Here is a 12,504-nt window from a genome sequence, read left to right as displayed (position 1 = left end):
TAAACCTTTCCGGGGCACCTGGGTGGCTCAGTGGTTGAGTGTCTGCCTTTGGCTCAGGTCATGACCCTGGGGTGCTGGGATCAAGTTCCGCATTAGGCTCCCTGCGGGGAGCCTACTTCTCCCTCTGCCTGTGTCTCTGCCTTTCAATCTGCGTCTCTCATGAATAAATAAAACCTTTAAAAAATAATTAAACCTTTCTGATATATTCCTTATCTACCTATAAAATAGCACAGAAAGGGATCCCTGGGTGGCGCAGTGGTTTGGCGCCTGCCTTTGGCCCAGGGCGCGATCCTGGAGACCCGGGATCGAATCCCACGTCGGGCTCCCGGTGCATGGAGCCTGCTTCTCCCTCTGCCTATGTCTCTGCCTCTCTCTCTCACTGTGTGCCTATCATAAATAAATAAATTTTTTTTTTTTTTTTTTATGATAGTCACAGAGAGAGAGAGAGAGGCAGAGACACAGGTAGAGGGAGAAGCAGGCTCCATGCACCGGGAGCCCGACGTGGGATTCGATCCCGGGTCTCCAGGATCGCGCCCTGGGCCAAAGGCAGGCGCCAAACCACTGCGCCACCCAGGGATCCCAATCATAAATAAATAAAAATTAAAAAAAAAAAATAGCACAGAAAGTATCTGTCCCACCTGACTCTGACAGCTGAAGGAAAAAATCAAATGAAAATACATACACAGCCACTATAAAAGGTCATCAGGTATTATCAGTGTTGTTTTGCTGTTATCATCTGTCACTACCTCTGAAAGCTACAATTCTTCCTTAGATCATTTAGTTGGTTAGGATACAAAGTACAACTTATGCCCTTTCACCCCATCCCCAGAACATACCCATTTCCACTGGGTATTCAGCATACAGTACCCATCTGGCCTGAGCCCCCTGTAAGCTACATGTAAAATTTTTTTCCTCAGGAAAAGCTTAAAGAGAACTCTGGAAAGGCAGCTGTAAGAGCCCTGCTGCCAACATTCTTCCCAATATTGTCTTCTTTTCAGAAAAAGTCCTTCCTGGAGCAAAAGAAAATCAAATTGGGAAGCTATAAAATGGCAAGAGAGGAGATATCCGGCCCATATTAACTCCTGGGCAATGACGGGATACTGCACTTCAGAACTCCAAACCAAAGACCAAGGACACCAAACCACACTGTCACCTTGAGACAAACACAGAAACGATTTCTTCAACTGATATGGTAAGGGTTTAATTTTATTAATATGATATTCATTTCTTTCACTTTTCAGAACTCTCTTCCCCCAGCCTAAAGTAACAGATACATTCTGAAAACAAGGATCCTGGAAATCAGAGTCAGGAAAGATAGGCAGGTCCCCTGACATTCGCTTCTTTAATTTTTTTCTTCTTTTCCAGGGAATTCTGAGGAAAGAAGTCTGTAGTAAGCAACCTGCTGAGAGTTATATCTCCCCAAGAGGGATAGAGGGCATAGCTGAAGGATGTGTCCTCTTCTGGCCTGCGTTCTCTGACCTTTGAATAAACTTCTCAAAAAATTTGTTGGCCAAGCTTGCTCTTTCTTTGCTAATTTACTCTAAACTGAGCAGTTCTGAAAATAAAGGTCAGGAAGTGCTGATTACCTGGAAAAATCTACCCATAGATCCTTTAGGAGAAAAAGCCCAAGGGCTTCTACTACTAGAGATAATAGAAGGAGGAATAGAGGACAGTTGATACAGCTAAACTCAGGCCTAACCCTTTATGAAAGGTGGATTTCCTGTACAACTGTTCTGACAAGCAGAGGATTAGGCACTTCATACATTCTGCTTTGGTAAGAGACCCAGAAGCAAATTTTCATAGAGAAACATTGCTGTACTCAAGGTCTGTAAGGTACTTGTAGCTGGAAAACAAAGGAACTCTGGTTGTGAATCAAACTTCTCACCTAGAGTCAACCATCATAAACAACAATAGCATGAAGGTGTGAGGTCTCCACCTCAAGCAACTCAACCCCTGGGTTAACCACTGTCAGTTCCATGTAGACAGCTGTGATTCTTTACCTTCTGGAGACACACATGTGGCCTCCCTCTACCTCCTGCAATTCAGGATTACTAACGAACCATAAGAGAAAGCATAAATGATAACAGAAGGAATGCCAGTCCAGGCCTACCTCAATCTCAGCCCCAAAATGCTTCCTAAAAGCAGGGAGCACCAATGGCACACACAAGAAGTATCTCTTGGGTGTTCTCTTGCTTCCACCAGGGCTTTTCTACAAGGCTGAAATGGAGGCCTAGTCTATGAACTGATACAGGAGGAAAAGGAGTAGGAAAAAGAGGGGGCCAGGGCACAGAAAAGGGAAGTTATTCCAGTGGTGGCCAATGAATAACATCCAACGATTTATAGGAAGTATAATCCAATAATACAGTAAAATAAAACAGTGTGTGCCTGAGATGGTTTTGATTCTAGGAATTATAAAACATATTTTTTAAAGAGAGAGAGAGGAAGAGGGAGAGAGAAAAAGGGGAGGGGGGGTAGGGTGGCGGGGTGGCCAGATTGGAGCAAATTGGGCACAGATGGGGGATGCAATGGGTTTCAGTGATGCCCTACCACAAACGTTGCTTCAATTATTCCTCTTTAAGAAACTAGAGTTTATTTCCTTAAATTACAGAATTTTTGAAAAATTAAAATTCTTGGAGTGTCTGTGGTTTAGACCAACAGTTCACCCTCCAGCATCATGTCAGCCAATCAGATGGCCACTGAAGTGTTAAATACTGAGGCACGTGGAGAAGGCCCCATTTCTCCCTTCAGGCTCTGGAATGTTGTAGAGAGATTACGAATTGTGACATCACTCTGGGAACCACCTATCTCACCACCATCCATCACTCTCCAAAGGACAATTTTGGACACGGGCCAGGTAAGGAACACACTGTTCAGTGAGAGCTGGCTTGTCCAGAACTGTGGCCTTCTTCATCCATGCATTCAATACAGACTTACTGAGTGCCTAGTAAATACTGGGCACTTTGCTAAGAGCCCCCAAACATCTCTCAAATTTATCTGTCTTCAACCACTTCAGTGCAGGATTCCAAACTCTAGAGTTCCACTAAAGTAGAATTTTTGCAAAGGGCCCATATGGGAGGAGGAGATAGAGGTTTCCCCCACCAATGGCCCTCAAAACCCATGAATTTTGAGATCACTGCTGAGACCTGAAAGTTTAGTTGGTTAAATGATGTAGCAGAACTCAATTTATTTTCCCCTGTGTTCTGGGGGGGGGAGGGGGGAGGGCAAATCTGACCTCATATCTTCTGCCTCCCTGAGCTCCAGGGAGAACTATAACCTGGGAAAGGGGAAAAGATGCCTGTTACCTGTCACTAGCTAAGTTTTTTTCCTCCATTTTTACTTGTGTAGTGTCCAACGCTTTTAAATAGTTCTATGTCTCTCTTGACCACGAGGAAAGCACATTTAAAAAGTAATCACATTATAGTGTTAGTAGCATTTCTACCCCTGAACTACTGATATTTTGAAAAAAGGACAATTATACAAAGGCTGGCACTGAACACACACAAAAATGAATCAAAGGCATCAACAAATAACATACTTTTTTAGTAAGGATGTCCCTGTTGCTCTTCAAATCATACTCCTTAGGTACCACATCTACAAGGAAGGCCCAGGCACAGACTGAAAGGATCCCGACTGTCTTGGGGACCACAGATCACCTCTGCTTCAGGCTGGAATATTCCTTCTCCGCAGAGTCCAGGAACTGACATATGCAAACACCCACCCAGTAGGACATGTCCAAGAAAGAATGGAAAGAAAAATGATGGTCCAGATGTTCTGTAACTCGCAGTGACTGCCAAATCACCAAGACCCCAAGCACCTGGGAGGGCCAGGCAACATCAGGCCCTTGCTTCCTGGTTTCAGACAGCCAGGGTTCTGTGGCTGGGTGGCGACTCTGACAGCAAGCAGACTGGCCTGGAGAGAAGCCTTCAGAAGGGCACCAGCTGACAGGACTTGGGGGCTGAACACTGAGGGCTGATTTATCACTTCCTTACTCATAAAAATGTGATTCAAACTGCTGCTGATTAGTGAAGGATTTAAATCTTTACCCTCTCCCCAACCCCCTTCCCTCTCCACCCCCGGCACAGATGCTGCTACTCAGCCACAACACCCCCTTCTTGCCACTGTCCGTGCAAGCACAGCACAGGGGCCCAGAGAAGATGACTCATGTGCTGGGAAATGGAAAAGTGCATCTTCCCACCAACCAGCCCCGCTGAGTGCTCTGCTCACCCCTCTCCCCATGGCAGCCCACACAGTGGGGTCTGGACAGCCGCCTCAACTGCACACCGGGTACTTGGCAGCACATCCGAAGAGCTCTCTGTCCTACTAGAGTGTTATATCCTATGGCCCAGGCTGTTTTTCCCTAAAACATTCTTGGAGCTTCTGACCACCTCAGCTCGTGCTTCCCTGGGCCCCAGGTGCCTCATGTAGGTGACCATCAGGACAGGGCCAGAAATGAGTAGTCTCAAGCACAGGCTTTGACATATTGTTCTAAGCTAGCGGGTCCTCATTATGACCAACCATGGATAGAAAAGAGTCCTAAAAAAAAGAACCTTGGCCTCAAATGGGAGAACCACCTTTTTTCTTCTTTCTCTGTTCTCACTATCTCACCTTCCATTTACCCATATTTTCTTAACCTTTACTTAACAGCAGCTACAAGAAAAGGACTCACTGGTGGCCTATCAAAAGGCCAAGGTATTCCTTTTCATGGAGCAGAAGCTGCTGACAACAGATGCTTCACAGGCAAGAGCTGCAGGTCCTTTACACTCACACCTCCTGAGACTACAGGTCACTTGAGGATGGAATGATATTGTGGCAGGGGCTGCAGTTCTGTGACAGGCAACTCACTTTTTAACTCTGTTTCCTGCTGTTACAGGGAGGCAGGCAAATAAATAGGAGGGCACCACAGGAGGCCCCATCTTCTGACCAGTGAGCTTCCCACTTGGTAGGAGAACCAGCAGAGTAATGATGAACGAATCAATCTCCCTCCCCTTTGGACTTCATAGCTCACCATGACAGCACTTCACAAACTTTATTTCTTCCTTCCTGGAAACCACTACTGCCCCTCAAGATTGCATGCTTCCTCACAGGTATTCTCAGGAATAATTAGCCAAACTCAAAAAGGCACCCAAGTCTCTGCATCTAGACTTCTGCTGGGAATTTTAAACGCTGTAGCAGGCAGCACAAGAGGAGAGTATCCTCTAAGATTCACGTATGATTGAAAACCCAGGCAGACTAGCAGAGGACTTAGAGAAAGAGTCCCAGGAGGAGCTAAATTTCAAGGGAAAGTGTGGCACATACACTCATAAGGGGAGAAATCCTCCACCTTACCTTTACACCAGTAAACTGAGGCATAACCCCCAAGTATAAATGGGAAAGGAAATAAATCAACTTCAGAGTGAGAAAAGATGCAACAAGAGAACTAGCGACAACACAGCCTTTCTCTGCTCAGAAAGGCCAGGTCTGTTTTACAATAGAATCTGCAGAGGATAATTTCCACTTCTTGGCATTTCAGATAACAACCTTCCAGTCCTGAGACTGAACACTCTCTGTCAATGCTCTGAAACAATTCTTTGGCAGTGTGGGCCAAATAAACACACAAAACAATGTCACCCCCATGCTACATATTTCTGTCAAGTCAAACCACATCATCCTTACCTAAGGGGGGTGGAGGGGAGGGAAATGATCCTGGTAACATCCTTCAACAGTGACCTGGTCATCAGAACATTTAAAAATCCTGACAGTCAGCCCCTCCCTCCACCTCCCCTCCACATGTCAAAAAAACCCAGTGTTCAGAAAAGCATTTCAAATGGACACCAGTATAATAGCCAAATTCTAGGCCTGGTGATTTTTGTGCTTCCAGTCTGAGTCACCAAAGCTCATCAATTCACTGTTCATACTCCCTGGCAGGCTCCCACAAGGGATAGCCCATAGGGAACTAGACTTTTCCATACTGAACAAACAGGGTACATGAGTCCAGAAACAGCTATTCCCAATCCCTGCCAAGCGTATGGTCTCTGCAATGAAACATTTCAGCAATGCCTCTCCCCTGGGAGAGGCTCTGGGTCTGTAGCCTCCAAGAGGCCTTGCTGCTGGCTTTAGCATGGCCAGATGTGCAACAGCATCTCTGGGTTGCAAATTAAGCTCTATACCCATGATTCCTTCCTTTCATCCCACCCAAGCACTAGAGAGTCATACAGATTTCAGAGAGTAAATTAAAAATCTGAGAAGCAATGATAGGGGTGTGTGTTTGTGTGTACACACACGCATGTGTATAAGGGGGAATGTAGTGGTATAGTAGCATTGGAAAGCAGCCTGATTCAGCTTTATCTGTGTAGATAAAGACGCCAGCCATTCCTTACCTTTCAGCTGAGAGTTGTGTACGGCAAACATGTTGATGGTCATAAGCTGCAGCATGCGGGTACTTCCAATAGGAGGTGGGCTGTGCTGCAGCAGCACCTGGAATTCCTTGAGGACTTTCTCAGCCACCGCAGGGAATGTCTCCATCCTGCAAATACAGCCAGCTCATTCAGGGAGGCACATGCCCAAGAGCGGTTGGTGAGCACACGTGCAAATTCTCACCCACCTCACCCTATTAATGCCTAGGGCATTTTCTTTCACAAACCTTCCTAGTATCCTAAGGTTGTGACCACATTTAAAAGAAAGAATTGATCAGGGATCAGAGATAGAAACAACTCAACCTCTGGATATATCACTATGAACTATTAGGCTTTGGTATGCTATTTCCTAACCCCTGGTAATCAATCACTGGATTCAAGCTGAAATCAAAGTTTCTCTCTGAAACATTCAGTTTTTGTGAATAGTGAACAAACTTCCTTAAAGCTCTACAACATACATATTCCCCAAACTCCCTGATATGAAAACTGTATTCTATAAAAAGAGGTTCATGAATCTAGAGAGTCTTCACTCAAGGCTTCGCTTCAGGAAACCAGACATAGTTCTGCTGCTATCTTTTAGGTACTATTGCACTAATTGTTCCACCTAGGGATCCCAGACTTCCCCTCAAAGAAACCTTAGACCAAGGGCCCCCATGATCTGTTTCAGTCTTTCCTGTGTTGCTGTCCTCCCTCTCACAAGTCTCTGCTCATCAGGGTCTGTATGTTTTCAGGCCAGTGGAAATCTAATGCCCTGGCCAACTGCCACTCCCAATACAGGAAGAGTCTGTAATGTAGGGAGGTAGAAATCCCGCCAGTGACCTAGGGCTCCTAAAGAGAGGTCATTCAAACCACCGCTTGCCAAATGTGGCCACTGGATCCCAAACAGTGGTGCATGCCTGGAGCTCCTCTGGCAACATGAATAAACCACAGCTCAAGTCCTCAGAAAATAAAAAGCAAATTCAAACTTGGTGCTAGAGAGAGAAACCAGGCACATGGGCCTTAGAGCCATGCTGAACAATTCATGGTCAGCAAAATATCTTTTATCCATCCTCTACCCCCATCTCCCAAACAAACAAACTCCTTGTGGTACACTGGGGGGTGGCATGAGGAACAGCTCCAGGCTGGATTAATAAATAGCTTCTGGAAAGCCACAGGAAAGGGAATCCTTCTCAAAAGATACAAAATGGTTTCAAGTCCTAAACTTTGGTTTTCACCTGAACCTTGGCCCTTCCCCCACTGAGTAGTACCCTCCCCAGGTTAGGAAAAAAACTCCAGAGCTTTCTGGCATCTTAGCAATATTCCTTCCCTGCCCTTGGATGGCAACTCCTATTACTGACCTTTGGGTACCCAGGAGTCATGCCACAGTTATGGGTCATTTACAGTTTATACTCCAGTTCCCTTCTCTGCTGAGCTCCTCATTTTCATTGGCACAAAACATGCCATGCCATGTATTTTTTTTCCCCAACGTGCCATTTCAAGTGTCCCTCCACAAAAAAACAAGGAAAAAAAAAGAGCCTTGTTTTTACTTCCAAAAGTTTCAGAACCATTAAAACTTGGTAGGTTTGGAATGGCAGAGAGTGATATGTTTGGGGCTGGAATGGATCCATTTTTCCCCATGGGCTATAACAAAGGTTTCATTTTAAATCTTGACACTGTGCAGCACTCTTTCTGGTCAGAGGTGGGGAGGGGGGCTAGCACTTCTCATTACGAGAATAGCAGTGTTCACTCTGCTTGAAAAGCAGTCACAATGGGCAAGTTTCAGGGCCATGTGTCTCAGCGTTGAAAGGCAGTGGAGAGCCAGCACAGAACGACATGATGGAAGCGTCACGTGGGACAGTCCTGCTTCGAAGCTGTGTCTGAGGAAGCCTCTTCCCTGGGATGAAAATTGACTCCAATAACTCCCCAGGTCAGACTGAAGTCTCGAATGAGCATCAGGTCAAATAGCCACATCTTTTTTCTTTTTTTTTTTTTAACTTAAAAAAAATAAAAGCTCCTCCCTTTGCCTTTCAACTAGTTCAACATGATTTTAAAACAAAAGGAAAATCAAATATATAAGGATAAATGTTGAATTAACTTCAATTCTGAGAAGATGAATCCACTCAGACTAAAGCAGCTTTGTTGGGCAATAACTGAGGGATACACAGATAAAAGATCCTTCCTCAGAGCTCAGTAATGGGGTTTCTGCTTCCCAGTTTTAGTGACAAAATCAGCATTCGGGCCTCAAACTACCTGTAAGTAGTTTTACGTCTTTCTCTTTGTTCCACTCAATATTACAGAATAAAAATTATACTAAAACGGAAATAAATACAATGTAAAATTTATGTCTAAAGTTTTATCAAATTATAAAAGAAGTAACAGCAGTAGTAGCAGAGGAGGAAAGTATAAAAAGATGGTAATTTATAACAAAAAAAAGTTGAAACAGCCTCAAATGCCCAATAATCGCAGATCATTAAGATGGCACATCCATAAAATTGAGTATTATTTCTTTTTAATTTTTCATTTAAACTCAAGTTAATTAATATATAGTGTATTATTAGCTTCAGAGGCAGAATTTAGTGATTCATCAGTTACATTGGAGCATATAACACCCAGTGCTCAAATTCTGTTTTTAAAAGTTGTATTAGATTTTTAATCACGTGGGAGAAAAGTTCAATATATATTAAATGAAAACACTTAAAGTAGTTTAATATCATTTGTTATGCATATTTGTAAAAATAAATGTATGATATGTATAGATAAAGATAAAAATATACATCAAGTGTTAAGTGTGAAGAAGTTATCTCTGGAGAGTGAGAAGATGGGTAATTTTTTATTTCTTCTTTTGCTGGGTTTTCTTAATATTTTACAATGAGTACTGTATGCAGTAAGTAGATTTTCCCTACAATGAATATGTCCGGCTTTTATATTTAAAACATTTATAATTTTAAAAATAAATCAAGACATAAACATTGCATTTTTCACAATTCAAAGACCAAAACAAATATATCAGTCTTTGAATTCTAAGAGAACTTGAAGCTTTGCAAATAGCGTGACTAAGCAAGCAAGTAAAAACTAAAGTGGTAACTTTAACCAAGGCAATAATGGGAAGCAAAATGACTGTATTCGTCACAAATCAAGTCTCCAGGCTGCCGGTTTCCCAGTCTCTTCAGTGGAGTTCAAGCACAGGTCTGATCTGCCTCTTACCAGGAAAGCAAGCATCTGTGGGAGCCATACGGAACTCCCGACTAAATTCTCTGCCTGAGCCTGAGAGGATTCTGTCCCTATCCTTAAAAATTGCAGAAGATACAATCATTTTCAGGATAAGCCTTTTGCAGACTTAAGTGACTGCTTTCTGAAGTGATCTCTAGAGACACCTTGTCTCATTTGAATGGCAGTTTCAAGAAACCAGTCTTTCGGACAACACCAGGACCTAAACTAGGAGTGGGAGTGACTCAGACAGTGACTAACGGGACAGGACCCAACCTCTCAGATGCTGAGGAACACAGCTGGGCTAGATGACATTCTCTGAAGAAAAGAATCAGGCTTCCTAAATTTTTTCAACTTCTTCATTTTTAAAAACTGAACAAGATAGGAGAAATCCAGTAGCTAAACAAAAACAAACACAACTAAATCATGTGACAGGATACAGAGGAGAAAAAAAATCATAGTGCTACAGGACATAAGGACTGGAATGGACCTTGGACATCATCTATTTAAACTGCTGATATGGAAACTGAAGCCCAAAGAGGCTTTTACTTGTTCCCTCTCGAGGTCTTGTAATTAGTCAGAGGTAAAACAAACTCTTTCTGGCACCCAATTCCATCTTTTGCTTTGAACCTCTTTTTCACTGGACACTGAGGGAGACTTGTGTTGCATGCAGTAGGCATGCAAGTGGGTACAGACGCAATTTGGAACACCTGGCACAGAGGAGGCACAAGCCCGGAGAGCAATGCAACCCAGGGCTTTTCCCAAAAGGCAGGCGGGACAGTGGATGTGTCTTCAGCTGCTCCCCATTACAATCTCCTCACTCTTAATTCGTTTTCAACGCCTCCCACATTTCACATCTTCTCGGTAATTAGGCAACAGTCCATGTTGTTGTGTGTGGCTTGGGCTCACTGTTTTTCTAGTCTTACAGACTACTATACTTTTTTTTTTTCCCCAATAGAAGTTACTGCTGTTTCTGCCTTCCAGAATAAATATGGGGGCTCAATTCTTTTCCCTCCAGGAGAGAACAAGAAGAATACTTACCAAGGGGCTAGAGTGCCTAGAATTTACATATATTTTCCTCATGTGAACACAACTGTAACTCATTTTTTATGAAGGTGAAACTAGACTGGCCTTATGCCTTATCTTTTTGCCAACAGAATACGCTATATGCAGGAATGGAAGATGTCCTGGACCACAGCAAACCACTTCTGACAAATGAGATTATCTATTCCTTTTTAAAGCCTTCCAGAGAAGAAAATTCCCAAACATGTTCCCTCTGTGAAATTTTCTTACACCTATCCCAAAATCTCTTTAGCTATAATATAAGCCTATTTTCTCTTGCTGTCATTCTATAGAAATAAAAACTATCTGGTTGACTCTTTTAAACACAGGGTACCACACAGGGTACCTCTAAAGAGACCTTTTTTTGACCTTAATTTCTTGTTCTTGTGTGTCTAAGATTTTATTTTTAAGCAATCTCTATACCCAGGATGGGGCTTGAACCTTCAACCCTGAGATCAAGAGTTGCACGCACCCCCCAACTGAGTCAGCCCGGTGCCCCTTATCTTAATTTTGTTAAGATTAATTTTTCCTCTCAGAAATAATTTTCTAGCTTTTTAGTCATTATTGTGGTTCTTTCCCAAAGTTCCTCCAAAATCTATGTATCTATGTGAATTTTTAAAGGGAACAAAAGTAAGATTCTACCTGATACTTAAACTTGACGAAAATATATTGTAAATATTTTCACATTCTAGACCAAGTTGATAACTTCTTTAGCCCCCCAAATCTCTAACAGAACAGTAGTTCCCAATGCAGAGCAATTTTGCCTCCCAGGGAACATTTGGCATTGTCTGATGACATTTGTAATTGTCATGACTGGTAAGGAGAGGAAGGGATACTACAGGCATGTAGTGTGTGGAAGCCTGGGATGCTGTTAAGCATCCTACAATGCACAGGACAGCCTCCAACAACAAAGAATGATTAAGGCTCAAAAATACCAATGATATAACAGTAGAAAAATACTGACTCAGAACACCACAGTACGTGAAAATGGACAGAACACAGGAAAAGGAAAAAAGGAGAGAAATACAGAGTAGAAAGGCAGGAAGGCAGTAAGAAAGATTTTTTTTTTGAGAGAAAAAATGAGAAAATGATGATAAAAATCTGAGAAAAAAGATGATAAAAAAAGGAGCCATAGTTCCTATTTTAAGTGCAGCATAATAGTTGTTTCTTGCTGTGATGTGATTATATGAAATGACACTGATATTATCTTGCCCATCTTGTAACTTCAGCTTTACATGACCCACTAGTGATTGAACTGGGTCTACTATAACCTACTAGAACACTAGATCCTTCTTTCTAGTCTTTCATAGTCTATCCATTTCTTGTAATGATTTACTCATTCATACAGCAAATATTTACTGAGTACCTACTGTGTGCCAGGCACTAGGGATACAATAGTGTATCTATTTTTAGTTTATCTATTTTAGTTTATCCATTTTTACTCAAAATAGGAACTATTTTGAGTAAAAACTCCACGGGTAGAGCTTACAGGGAGGGTGGGGAGAAGGGAGGAGCTACTGACACACCTGATTTCCTTTCCCAAAGTTAGTTACTTTACACTTAGTTCTCCTAATAGAGATGCATCAGTTGACACTACTTCAAGTTTCCCAAGCGATTTCAAAATCAAGACTACCCCTGTGCTAGCCATCACTGTCACTCTTGACCAGGCTGATGACAAATGAGTATGTACTAAGCATGCTTTCTGGTTCATCATCCATGGAACAGGGATTCCTGAAGGACAAAGCCTTTTAGCTTCTCCCACTAAGGAAACCTTCTAGAGCATTACAGATAGAAGGCCATGACAGAAGGTGAGGGAAACACTAACAATAATCTATAATCCAAAAGATAGCTTCAAGTGTAGCTC

At 42.7% G+C, this 12,504-nt stretch overlaps 1 protein-coding gene and 1 long non-coding RNA gene across 3 annotated transcripts in view; one reads left to right on the top strand and one right to left on the bottom strand.

Moving 5' to 3' along the window:
• Positions 1 to 12,504, bottom strand: part of SMG6 (SMG6 nonsense mediated mRNA decay factor) — a 244,824-nt gene that overhangs the window by 175,467 nt on the left and 56,853 nt on the right. For both annotated transcript variants that reach the window (XM_041724719.1, XM_041724718.1), the window contains one exon: positions 6,357 to 6,502. In XM_041724719.1, coding sequence (XP_041580653.1) covers positions 6,357 to 6,502 — 146 coding nt within the window. The remainder of the gene's footprint in view (positions 1 to 6,356; positions 6,503 to 12,504) is intronic.
• On the top strand, positions 670 to 1,507 carry LOC121472974. The gene is made up of 3 exons (XR_005983043.1): positions 670 to 887; positions 999 to 1,192; positions 1,366 to 1,507. It is a non-coding gene; the product is annotated as an uncharacterized LOC121472974 (long non-coding RNA).

Source organism: Vulpes lagopus, chromosome 12 (genome assembly GCF_018345385.1).
Source record: "Vulpes lagopus strain Blue_001 chromosome 12, ASM1834538v1, whole genome shotgun sequence".
Lineage (NCBI taxonomy): Eukaryota > Metazoa > Chordata > Mammalia > Carnivora > Canidae > Vulpes > Vulpes lagopus.
This window is presented reverse-complemented; position numbering and strand designations above follow the sequence as displayed.